Here is a 12,786-nt window from a genome sequence, read left to right as displayed (position 1 = left end):
TAGTTGTTTCCTACTGAGATTCTTTGTTAATCATCTTAGTAACATGTTCTTTAGATTTCAATCTGCTCATTGTCAAATCCCAGGAGATACACAAAAGAGAAGCATATTTCATTTCCCTGCAGGAATATTTTTAATGCTTTTAATATTATAAAAAACAGTGCTAGTAGTACCATTTTTATGTTCATCTAACTAAGATAATTTTTGCTTGAAAAGAGAAAAGAACACATCTAGGTGAACCACATAAATAGTGTATCATTTCTAGCTCTTGCCATGCCAGAATATTGCATGAGTTTTAAGGAATATCATCAGGAGTCAAGATGGCAGCTTAGAAGTAGCAAAAGTTGAGTCTTCTGTGAAAACCCTTCCACACCAATCAAAAACAAAGCTCTTCAAGGGGGACAGAAAACCAAATCCAACAATAGGATAGAATCAGGGGACCCTCCTGCTCAATTCGACTTAACAGGTATGAAGAGAAGGTTGAATTCTTTGGGGTAAGGAAAAGAAAGAAGGAAGGTCCCAGGACCCTTCTTCCACCTACTGTTCTGAGACTCCAGAGGTTGCTGGAATCTCCAGGGCAAGGGTTTCAGCCCTACGTGAGGCTCAGGGTTCTGACCACAGCTGGCAGGGAGGCAGCTGGAGGAGAAGGGCAGAAAGGAGAGCAGGTTGGTCTCAGTCTTCAGCTACTACTCTGCCATCTTGGGCCTCTGCCTCTGGAAGTTTTGGTCTCAGGGCACATCCAGCTCTGCAGATCAGCTCAACTGGCTTAATCCAGTCTGTTAATAGTGCAGATAAGAAGCCTCCAGAGGTCAGAAAAGCTCAATCTCCAACACCTCCCCACTGAGAGTAAGTATAAGTAAGAATCTGGATGACTGGGATCCCAGGGCAAAGGCTGCAACCTCCACAGAGTACCTTGTATCACCATAGGAAGCTCAAGGCTCTGACCTGGCAGCTGGCAGAGAGGTAGCTGGCAGAAAGGAGGAGAGGAGGACTGATGGTAACTACCTTCACCTTCAGCTTCTGCTGGAAGCTGGAGAAGATCTGACCCCAGGGCTCATTAATACAACTGGTTGGCTCCATCAGCCTAATCCAATTAATCAGCAGAGCAGAGAAGAAGCCCCTTCAGGACAGAATAGCCCAAACCAACAGATTCAGCAAATAAACAGAGGAGCAAGAATACAGACAACAAAGGGGTGGGGGACAGAGAAGGAAAAAAATGAGTAAACAACAGAAAAAGAAAAAAAGAAATTATAGTTGACACCTTCTATACAAGTAATGAACAAAGAACAAATGGAACAGAGAACCAAGCAAAAACTCAGAAACTCCAGAAAATTGGACATAGGCTTTGGAAGAACTCAAAACACAATTCAAAAAACAAGAGAGGCTGAAAAAAATTGGGAAAAGAACTTAGAAATCAAAATAGGTTGTCTGGAAATAGAGGCACATGTACTAAAAACAAGAAAATAGTGTCTTTAAGAGGAATCACGGAGAGTTTAGGGAGGCGGGCAAAGGCACTTGCGGACAGTGGAGAAGCAGGGAGAGAACTGGAGAGAGCCTGGGTGGCCCAGCCTTCCAGGAGTCTTCAGAGCCTCAGAGCTTCATACCACATACAGCCCGACCCAGTTGAACTCAATCCAATCAAAAGCCCCCAGAGGACAGGGAAGCTAACATTCCTCCCCCTAGAGACTGTACCAAGAGATCTGACAAAGTTCCAAGAGGGGAGACTGACAGCCCCAAAACCAAAACAAAATGAGAGGAGCAAGAGCACAGCCAAATACGGGGAGCAAAGAAGGGGTAAACTCGAGCAAACAACAGAAAAAGAAGAAAGAAATTACAATAGACAGTTTCTGCACAGGTAATGAGCAAAGAGCTAATGAAACAGAGGGGGAGGGATCAGCAAAGGAAAAATCAGAAATCCCAGCGAATTGGATACAGGCTTTGGAAGAACTCAAAATGCAATTCAAAACACAATTAAGAGAGGCTGAAGACAATTGGGACAAGAACTTAAAAACTAAGATAAGTCATCTGGAAACAGAAAATAGTGTCTTGAAAGCCAAAATCAACCAGCTGGAAATTGAGGCAAAGGAGATGAAAGATGAGGCAAAGCAGATGAAAGATGAGGTGACGAAGATGAAAGATGACCTCCAAAGAAAATCTGACCAAAAGGAAAAGGACGACCAAAAAACTAAGGATGAAATCCAGTCTTTAAGAACCAGAATATAACAACTAGAATCATGTGACCTCACAAGGCAGCAGGACACTATAAAACAAAACCAAAAGAATGAAAAAATTGAGGAAAATATGAAGCATCTCATTCACAAAACAGAGGATTTAGAAAATCGTTCAAGGAGAGACAATTTAAGAATTATTGGCCTACCAGAAGACCATGACAAAAGAAAAAGCCTGGACATTATATTACAGGAAATTATTCAAGAAAACTGCCCCGAAATCCTTGAACAAGAGAGAAAAGTGGAGATTGATAGAATCCACAGATCACCTCCTGTACTTAATCCCCAACTGACAACACCCAGGAATGTTATAGCCAAATTCAAGAACTATCAGACCAAAGAAAAGATATTACAAGCTGCCAAGAAGAAGTCATTCAGATACCAAGGAACCACAATGAGGATAACTCAGGATCTGGCCGCATCCACACTGAAAAAAAGAAAGGCATGGAATACAATATTCCGGAAAGCAAGGGAATTAGGTCTACAACCAAGAATCAACTACCCAGCAAAATTGACTATATTCTTTCAGGGGAAAGTATGGTCATTCAACAAAATAGAAGAATTTCAAGAATTCGTAAAGAAAAGACCAGACCTGAACAGAAAATTTGATGTCCAAGCACAGAACTCAAGAGAATCATCAAAAGGTAATTAAAAAAGAGGGGAAAAAAGAAAAACAAAAAAAATTTTTTTAAGAGACTCAATAAGTTAAAATGATATGTATCCCTATAAGAAAAGAGGTCATTGGTAACTCTTAAAAACTGTTGTTATTAGCTGGGAAGCAAAAAGAAGTATACTTAGAGGGAACAGCAACAAACTGTATAGGATGAAAGGACAAGACATAAATAGGTATATAGATATATGCATGCAAAAATACATACACATGAGTATGCATATATATATATATAACTAGAGCTTAAAAATAGGTTAATATTAAAAGAAATGGGAAAATAAACAAATGGGGGTAATTTATGTCATAAAGAAGGTCATGGTGGGAGGGGGGAGAACATCAATACGCTGGAAGGGTAAAAAGGTCGGAGACAGGAAATACTCAACTTTTACGTGCTTTGAAAGTGACTCAAAGAGGGAAAAACAATCCAATCCATTGTGGGCAGAGAATAGATTTGCACCCTATAGGGGAGTAGAAGGGTAACAAAAGGTCTGGTGGGGAGGGAAGCAGTACAAGAGAGGGAGGGAGCGGGGGGGGGGTTAACTTTAGAAAGACTACAGGGAAAATAAGGGGGGGGATAAATAGGGAATAAATAAATGTTTAAAAAAAAAGAAAATAGTGTCTTTAAAGCCAAAATTGACCAGCTTGAAAATGAGGCAAGGAAAGTATAAGATGACTTACAAAGAAAAACAGATCAAAAGGAAAAGGATGATCAAAAAGCCAAGTATGAAATTCAGTCTCTAAAAATTAGAATTCAGCAACTAGAAGCAAATGACTTCACAAGGCAGGAAGAGTCTATAAAACAAAATCAAAAGAATGAAAAAAATTAAGGAAAATATCAAACACCTCATTGGTAAAACAGACCTGGAAAATAGATCCATGAGAGACAATTTAAAAATTATTGGACTACCAGAAAATCATGACAAAAGAAAAAAGCCTAGATATTATTCTACAGGAAATTATCCAAGAAAACTGCCTTGACATTCTTGAAAAAGAGGGTAAAGATTGAAAGAATCCACCTGCATTAAATCTATTGACAATGCCTAGGAATTTTATAGCCAAATTCAAGAACTTTCAGACCAAGGAAAGGATATACTATAAGTTGCTGAAAAGAAACCATTCAGATATCATGGAGCCATAGTTAGGATAACAGGACCTGCAGCTCCACTGAAGGACCAGAAGGCATAGAATACAATATTCTGGAAAGTCAGGGAATTGGGTCTACAACCAAGAATCAACTCTCCAGCAAAATTGACTATATTCTTGCAGGGGAAATTATAGTTGTTTAATAAAATATAAGACTTCCAAGTATTCCTAAAATAAAGACCTGACTTAAAACAGAAATTTTGATGTTTAGCCACAGAACTCAAAAGAATCACCCAAAAGTAATTAAGAAAGGAAAAAAAAATTTTTTAAGGAATTCAATAAGTTTAAATAATTTGTATTCCTATAAGAAAAGATGATATTGGTAATTCTTAAAAATTGTTATCATTGGGAGAAGCTAGAAGAAGTATACTTAAAGGGAACAGTGACAAACTCTTTAGGATGATATGTCAGAGATGTATTTAAAAAGTAAGGTTACAAAAGAGGTTAATACTAAGAAAAATGGGAAAAGAGATAAAATGGGGTAAATATATATACATATATATTTCATAAAGAAGCATGCAGGGGGAGATGGGGAAAAGACCAATATAATGGTAAGGTGAAAGAGTTTGGTGACAGGTAATACTTAAATCTTACAGTCATTGAAATTGACTCAGGGAGGGAAGAACAATCAACTCCATTGGAGTAGAGAATTGAACCTGCCCTATAGAGAAGTAGAAGGGTAATAAATGGGCTAGTGGGTAGGGGAGGAATATAAGGGAGGGAGAGGTTGGGGGGGGTCATTTAAAAGGCACTATAGTAAGAGGGGAATAAATAAGAGGGGAGTGAGTGAAGGGGAGTAACATTAAGGAGGGGAAAGGTGGGGGGGCTGACTAAAAGGAATATCATCATATAGGGTCTGGGAAGAATGTTACAAAAATCCTTTGTGTGAAAGTCTCCCATCTTCAAACTTTTACACTGAATACAGTCTGTAGCATTATAAGGAGGACGGGGGAGGAAGTAAATATGACATGTTAACCCAGGACAAATAAAGGAGTTTAGTAAAGTCTTCATGAGTCTGCACAAGAAAAACAAGTGTGATAGGAAGGAAAGCAGCCAAAAAACAGATCAGTCAGAGAGGTGAGCATGTCTCAGACCATGGCAAAAAAATATGAATCCTACTCTAATATGAATAATGGAGAGTTTTGTGGTTACTAGGAATTCACAAAACTTTGTTTTCCAATATTTTTAATCAGTTAATTGTAATAAATGAAATGATTATTATGGTTAATAAACAATATTTCCTTTTAATTAACTTATATGCTTTAACTTTGATCAGGTTTATGTTGTTGCCATGAATATTAAAAAGGAAGCAGAGACTAAACCAAAAAGAACCATAAAAACCACTGATGATGAAGATGATGATTATGGGACCATAGATGAGTTGCCACCAGACAGTTTAATTACACTTGTACAACCTGAGTTGCCTATACTTAGTCGCCTCTGGCTGGCAGCATTAAAAGATTATGCACTTTTGACCTTACCAGCTGAATTTTCAAGTCAACTTCCACCAGATGGTAAGTATGATAGATGGAATTTTGCTTTAGGTGGGGTTTATATGAGAATTAAACATAAAAAATTAGAAGCAAGTAGTAATATCTTATAGTTATGTAATAATATTTTGTATATTTGCATATTTAAATACTTTCAGATAAATTTGTTTAAATCATTGAGAGTTTAATGGTAGACTATATTGCTTTAATATTCTTTTTCTTATTTTCCATGAAAACTCATGTTTATGGACCTTTGAAAGATAACAGGATTACCTATTCATCCAAACAAAATGGTGAATATTATCATAAAATATTGGCATTGCAGGACACCTGAATAATAATTTATTAAATAACTATTAAGTTTCCCCATAAGTTTCTTGAAAGTTGTAGAATCAACAAAAGTTAAAATGAATACTGTATTTGCTCATTAGGAAAAAAATGTACTCTGTTACATGGCCATATAAGTAGTCTTCTACTTATGAATGTCTTGGGTCCAAAAGGAAGTTGTTAAATTTAGAATACATTTTCCCTGGGAGAAAAAAAAAAGTTGTAATTAAGAATTAGATTCTCTGTAATGCTTGAAAAGTCTTTAGTTTTTAGTAGTACTATAGAACCCAATCCCTATTTATAATATTTATGTTATGGGAAAACTCATTCATTATATTTTTGGTTCATAGCTCATTTGTAAGTTAGATGCTACTTATACATCATCTCATGTTCCCTACTGAAGTCTTAACAATAAAGCAGATTCCCTGATGACAATCTAATATTATGTATTTATTTAGTATCTACTATTCCATACTACTTGTAAGATAATATGCTTGTAATGTTTTGTATGGCAATGGGGAGGGGGGGAAAAAAAGGAAAGAACAGGAGCCTTCATAATGGTGGGGCCCAAGTAGTAATAGAAAAAAAAAAGATAATCTTGACTGTGGAAGGAAGAGAATATTAGGATTATGAATAGCCCTAGCAGAATTGAGAAGAGAATACTTATTAACCCCAGCCATGACACATGGAAAAGACAGGTGAGGATGAGCTTCCTATGCAGAAACTGTGATGGGGATATTAATTGAAGTGGTAGCCAGACAAGGAGAAATGAGGTTTGGATTTCATATTGAACTGTGTTGTTTCTAATTTGAGGAATAGCTGTACTAAGAAGTAAACATTTTTAACTGAATGGCAGGAGGAGCATTTTATACTCCAGAGACAATTGATACAGCTCGGCTTCATTACCGGAACTCTTGGGCTCCAATTCTCCACGCAGTAGCACTTTGGTTAAATAGCACAGGATTTACTAGTTCAGAACCAATTGAAGAAACATCAGTATCTGGTTCACAAAAACGTCCAACACCTGTCATTTTAAACCAGGCACCTGGAGCAACAGCTAATACTAAATCTTTGCCAGAAATTAACAAAGACAGAATGCATCTGATTTTAGGTAAGGATACTATATTAATGTATTTCAAGATTTTTATTATCTATGAGATTTCTCCTCTTCATTATGATGAAAATGTTAATAGCTCATCAATACTCATCAAAGGAATATCAAATAAGGTAAGATTTTTAGCTTATCTTCTAAAAATAACAGTGGATTATTATAAAAAATTATATCTAAAATATTTTAAAATTTCCAGTAAAAATTCAGTTGCCAGGGCATTCATAGAAGAATATTATTGGGTATTTTTCTGAGGAAAAAATTTATTCCGTCACCAATTGGCAGTTTTTCCTTTTGCTTGGCATTTACCAGACTGTACCATGATGAATAATGAGAAGACACAGTAAATAACTTTGTATGAATCTAAATTGATATCACACTTGTAGGTGTTGATTTAACACTTAGGAATTTAAACTGTCTAGTGAAATTTGTTGCCTTCATATATTTGTCATAAAAAGGAAACAAAATGAGAAAAGCATAAGTGCTAAACTAATTAGTAAATCTGTTAACTTAAAGAGAACTTACAGAATGCCTTTGCTAGTATTCAAAATAAGGACATCTGTTGTTCACTCAACATATTGAAAATACCCATATAGCTTGATCTCTTCTTTTTTTTTTTCAAACCGTTACCTTTCATCTTAGAATCAATGCTATGTATTAATCCCAATGCAGAATAGTGGTAAGGGCTAGGCAAATGGGGGCTAAGTGCCATAGGCACCCCCATTAGGGAGTGCCTATGGCTAGATCTGAACCTAGAACCTCCCATCTCCCATCTCAGTTCACTGAGCCACCTAACTGCCCCATCTTGATCTCATCTTAAACTTTGTATATTTGTATATATTCCTGATATCATTTTGTACATCTTTTTTAGGTTTTTAATGTAATTTAAACAACATAATATCTTAAAATAATTCTCTCTGGACTGGATCATTGAAGTGAAAAACCAATCTATTGATTAATTTTACAATGATTGATTTCCTTTAATTTTTCTTTTTATTATTAAACTTAAGTGAAAGTCTGCATTAGATCATGAGAAATTGAGTGAATTTTAGGAAAGATGGGGCTTTGATGAGTCATTACTTTTAATGAAATGACAAGCTATTGACTTTTAGTCTATGATGCTCTCCATAACAATGATAGAGTTATATATATATATATTGTAATAGGTAGAGGACTTTGCAAAAGACTGTGTAATGCAAATGTTAGAGTGATTGACCGAGAGTCACATGGGAGCCTAAGGGACAAGATCTGGGCAAAGATTCTAGGGTCCCAACAGTCTTGGCACTTCTCTCCTGAAGGACCTTGGGTTGGAGGTTTGAAAACAGGTTTCTGGCTTTTGATGATATCAGCTGAAGAAAGGAATCTTTTGAACTGACTGCTGGCAGTTCTCTCCCTATTACAATATACATATATGTATAATACATAGAACAATCTATGTATTATATAAAAGCAATTTCAACTTTGTTAGGATGAAAAATTAGAGTAATTTTTATGTATTGCAGGTGTTAGTATACAGTTTCTTTGTTCCCCAAGACCTGAGGAACCTATTGAACATGTTACAGCATGTCTGCAGGCACTGCATACCTTGCTGGATTCCCCTTGTGCCAGAATTCATATTGGAGAAGATCAGGTACAGTGCTATAGAATTATGCTCCTGATATTAAGTAGATCTAACTTGTTGAAATAAATGTATTAAGTAACATACTATATATTATTACAAGACTATGATTTTAAATATTTAGTATTTGTTTTTCTCCTAAAACATTGATGTATATATATATATATATATATATATATATATATATATATGCAAAAATAGGTTTGTATCTGTACACATAAGTAAACCTACATATTCTCACTTTTTTGTGATTGATATACCTTTAACACATACAGATCTGGTCAAACAATTATCAAGTATGCAGAGAAATGTACTGGATGAGATAAAAAGCTTAAATAGGATATTCCATCCCTTCATGGAGCTTATAATTTAGTAAGGAAACTACAACACATTCATAGATACCTTAAATACACAAATGGATCTTTCATCCCATGATATGGATTTTCTGTTAGGTAAAATCGATAATTTCTCACATGTAGTCGAGAGAACTTCTAGAAGAAATAGCATTTCAGGTTGAACTTTAAACAGTGGAAGAGGGACATACTGTTAGTAGGGGGAATGGTGGAGAGCAAGGTTTAACTTTGAAATTATTATTGTTATAAGGAAAGTGTGTAAGTGTGCAGAGAGAAGTGGCATGAGAGCAGCAGGAAAATGAAGACGCTACTGTAGTATCCAAATCACATCAAGCTATATGGAAGGATGGCTCTCATATTTCTCTAAAAAAGCAAATGAAGGAGTTTGCACAGTTGGTTTTTACCATGCATTCAATGGCAGCAAGAGGAAACATTTCATGGGATATCTGATCATCTTACTTTGTAGTGTTAGTGATCAGCATAAACCAAAAGACCACAGTATTTATAAATTATTAGCATCTGTTGCAGGATAAAAGGAGAGAAATTCAACCAAAAATATGATAATACCTCTAACTTTAATCAACTTATACTCTGATATTCAGTGACTTGATTTTAAAGTGAGCATAGTAGAGAATGGCAAAAATGTTGGAAAATATGTCTCTGGCTCAGGAAACAGAAGAAATCAGATGTATGTATATTTCAGAGAAGCCTCACAACTCTATAGCCTAGGTATTTTCTTCAATAAGAGATTTGAGAGACACTGGGCATAGTGAACACCAAATAACTTCATTAAACTACTCATATGTCTTTTTTCTTGTCTATATTACATCATCATGAATGTAATTTACACATATATCAAGGATATTCATGATAAAGTTATGAAAAGGCTGAGATATGAAAGTGCACATCTCTAATCTCAGACTTGAGGGAAGGTAACATTAGTGAATCTCTTGATTTGAGGAGTTCTTAACTAGAGTGGGCTATATATTATGTATATTCACTCAAAATTTGAGATCAATGTGGTGAACTTTTGGGAGCAAGCACCACCAGATTCTTTTAGGAGGCAACTGACCCAAGTTGAAAATGAAGTAGGTCAAAGTTCCCATGCTAACCAGTAGTGAGATCAGAGCCAAAAGTAAATCCTGCATTTTAGCCCTGGGTGAGATGGAGGAGAACCAGTCTTGTGTAGAACCAGAAATGTGTATGTACACATATGCATATATGTATCTATATATTTACATGTGTAAATATATAAAATACATAGATATATTTTGATGATGATGATGAGATGAGAATGACAAATAGAAGGTAAAACTGAGATTACAAGCCTGGCTGACTTAGAAAATAATGGTACCTTGATACTCAACAGTAGGAAAGTTGAAAAGAGGGGAGAATTTGGAAGAAAAGATAATGAATTCTGTTTTGAACATGTTGAATTTGAGATGCCTACCAAACATCCAATTGAAGTCCAAAAGGCAGTTGGTGAATATTTTAGTTTTGAATGTCTTACCAACTTTGCTACTGTTCAAATATATATATATATGTTTATAAAGTTACAGTAGTGAGGAAATAAAAACATCAGGTACAAACAACTTTATCTAAGAGCATTGGCTTTAAAGAAAAGGAAAAAAGTCAATGGCATATTTTTTTTAATAGCTAGAACAAGATTTAGGATGCATGGTTTCTGAATTACCATCCTAGAGAATGAAAAAAAAAGGATCATGGAGTGCTTTAGAGATATTATTTCTAAAAAGGCATAGAGAAGAAAGCCAGAAGGAAGAGATTATATATGGTGATGATGAGAATTTTTGAATAGTTGAAATGGAAGAAATAGATCTGCCTTCTACTTTGTATGTCCTGAGTCTTCTTGGTGAAATAAAAAGCTAAGTTATCTTCTGAAAATATGAGTGACACGGATGCAAAAATATTGAGACAAAAAAAATAGAGAAAGAGAGACAGAGAAATATATAAGCTTTTGATTTCTGTGATTTAATTTGTAGTCACTGCTCATTATATTATATAAGTGAAAATTACTTAAAATGCAATTATCTTTTTTTATATTGACTTTTTCTACTTATTCAGATTAAGAAATAATACTTTTGCTTAGGCATCACTTATAGTGGGGTGGGTAATGTTATTGAGTGACTAAAAGAACTTAATTCTCAAAAGATTCACACATATTCTATATTCTCTTTAAGTATTTAAATATTAATCAAAATCCAGATTTTTTGCCTGAAAATACATTAGAATAAAATTGGGCTATATGTGTGTTGTTATTCTTGTTCTTTGTGTTATGCAATAACACCTTAATCTCTAAATTTCTTGATTTTTTACACATTAATTTATTAGATTTTTATTTAAGTAAATTTTTTGGAAATTAAGAATGAATTAAAGTTCTCTCTTTTAATTTATCATAGCTAATTGGTGTTGAACTGCTGAATGTGCTACATCGACTCCTTTTGACCTGGAATCCACCCTCAGTCCAACTGCTGGTAACTGGAGTGGTACAACAGATAGTTAGAGCAGCTCAAGATCATTTGCAAGAAAAAAGAAATACTCTGAGTATGGCACTAACATTCACCATAACTTCTTTTTTAAAAATCTTTTTGCAAGGAGACTGAGTAATATTTTTGCTTTATAAATAGGTAGTACTACATAGATAACAGAGTACCAGATTTGGTATCAGGGTGACCTGAGTTTAAATCTAACCACAGATTTGAGCTTTGTAAGCCTGATCAAGTCACTTAACATCTCAGTCTCAGTTCTTTATCTGTAAAACAAGGATGATAATAGCCTTTGCTTCAAAGAGTTATTTCAAAAAGTAAGCTGCTCTTACTCTTTCTCTTATTATTTCTTCAGTTGATAAATTCAGAATCATTTTAATACTTAAGGTCGTAGAAATTACTAATAACTTTAATCTCATTTTAACATAATGTAGCAGTATAAAATCAGATTTATTTTCATCTGAGATCCATATACTTAACAAATTTGATTACAATAAGTTTATTATAATAAAAATCTCTATATAACCAAAATAGTTTAAAGCCCAATCAGTGATCCCTTTTATGAAAGCAGTTTTGAGTATAATAAAATTACCTAGGACATATAATAAAGCCAATTAAAGTGAGGTTTAACTCATAGTATCAGTTAGAATTGTATTTGCTAGACCTTTTGAATACTTTTAAGTATTCTAATCATATTGTGCTTTATGTGGTGGTATGTACTGCCTATTATTTAGGAAATTTCACCAAATTTTCTTTTATCTAAGATGAAGACGATATGGAAAAAGAGACTTGTCCTGTATTAGGAGAAGGAGGTGACAGTGGCGGTCTTGTTCCTGGAAAATCTCTTGTCTTTGCAACCATGGAGCTATTGATGTTCATCTTAGTACGGCATATGCCACATCTCAGTACCAAGATGTCAGATTCACCAAGTCATGTATCCACCAAAACGCAATTATCTGAAGAAAGTGCTCGTTTAGTGGCAGCCTCAGTTACCATTCTCTCAGACCTGCCATCGCTTTGCTCTCCTGCTGGTACAGTAGTTCTTAATATATACAAGTAAATATGTATTAACTTTGATTGAGATTATTTCATTATAATTTTAAGTTATATTTTAATTTGTTTTTCCTTTACAAAACTCAAGCACCAACTAATGATGGATATTATTATTTTTAAAGTAAATTAAAAATGTCATAAGAAAAGCTTTGATTTTTATGAACTATGGAAATTTCCACATCATTTTGGTAAATTAGCTATTAACAGGTGGAAATTGAGAAAAAAAATTAATGTTTGCTTTTTAACATCTGGCAGATATCTTTAAATGTGTTTAGTCTGAGAAATAAAAAAAGGT

At 34.6% G+C, this 12,786-nt stretch overlaps 1 protein-coding gene across 2 annotated transcripts in view; it reads left to right on the top strand.

Annotated features, from left to right (window-relative positions):
- The window catches only part of HEATR5B (HEAT repeat containing 5B), a 147,087-nt gene that overhangs the window by 102,422 nt on the left and 31,879 nt on the right, over positions 1–12,786 (top strand). For both annotated transcript variants that reach the window (XM_007476089.2, XM_001380840.4), the window contains 5 exons: positions 5,315–5,552; positions 6,712–6,966; positions 8,466–8,593; positions 11,352–11,496; positions 12,203–12,469. In XM_007476089.2, coding sequence (XP_007476151.2) covers positions 5,315–5,552; positions 6,712–6,966; positions 8,466–8,593; positions 11,352–11,496; positions 12,203–12,469 — 1,033 coding nt within the window. The remainder of the gene's footprint in view (positions 1–5,314; positions 5,553–6,711; positions 6,967–8,465; positions 8,594–11,351; positions 11,497–12,202; positions 12,470–12,786) is intronic.

Source organism: Monodelphis domestica, chromosome 1 (genome assembly GCF_027887165.1).
Source record: "Monodelphis domestica isolate mMonDom1 chromosome 1, mMonDom1.pri, whole genome shotgun sequence".
NCBI classification, from domain to species: Eukaryota; Metazoa; Chordata; class Mammalia; order Didelphimorphia; family Didelphidae; genus Monodelphis; species Monodelphis domestica.
The sequence above is the reverse complement of the archived record's forward strand: the minus strand, read 5'-3'. Positions and strand labels throughout refer to the sequence as shown.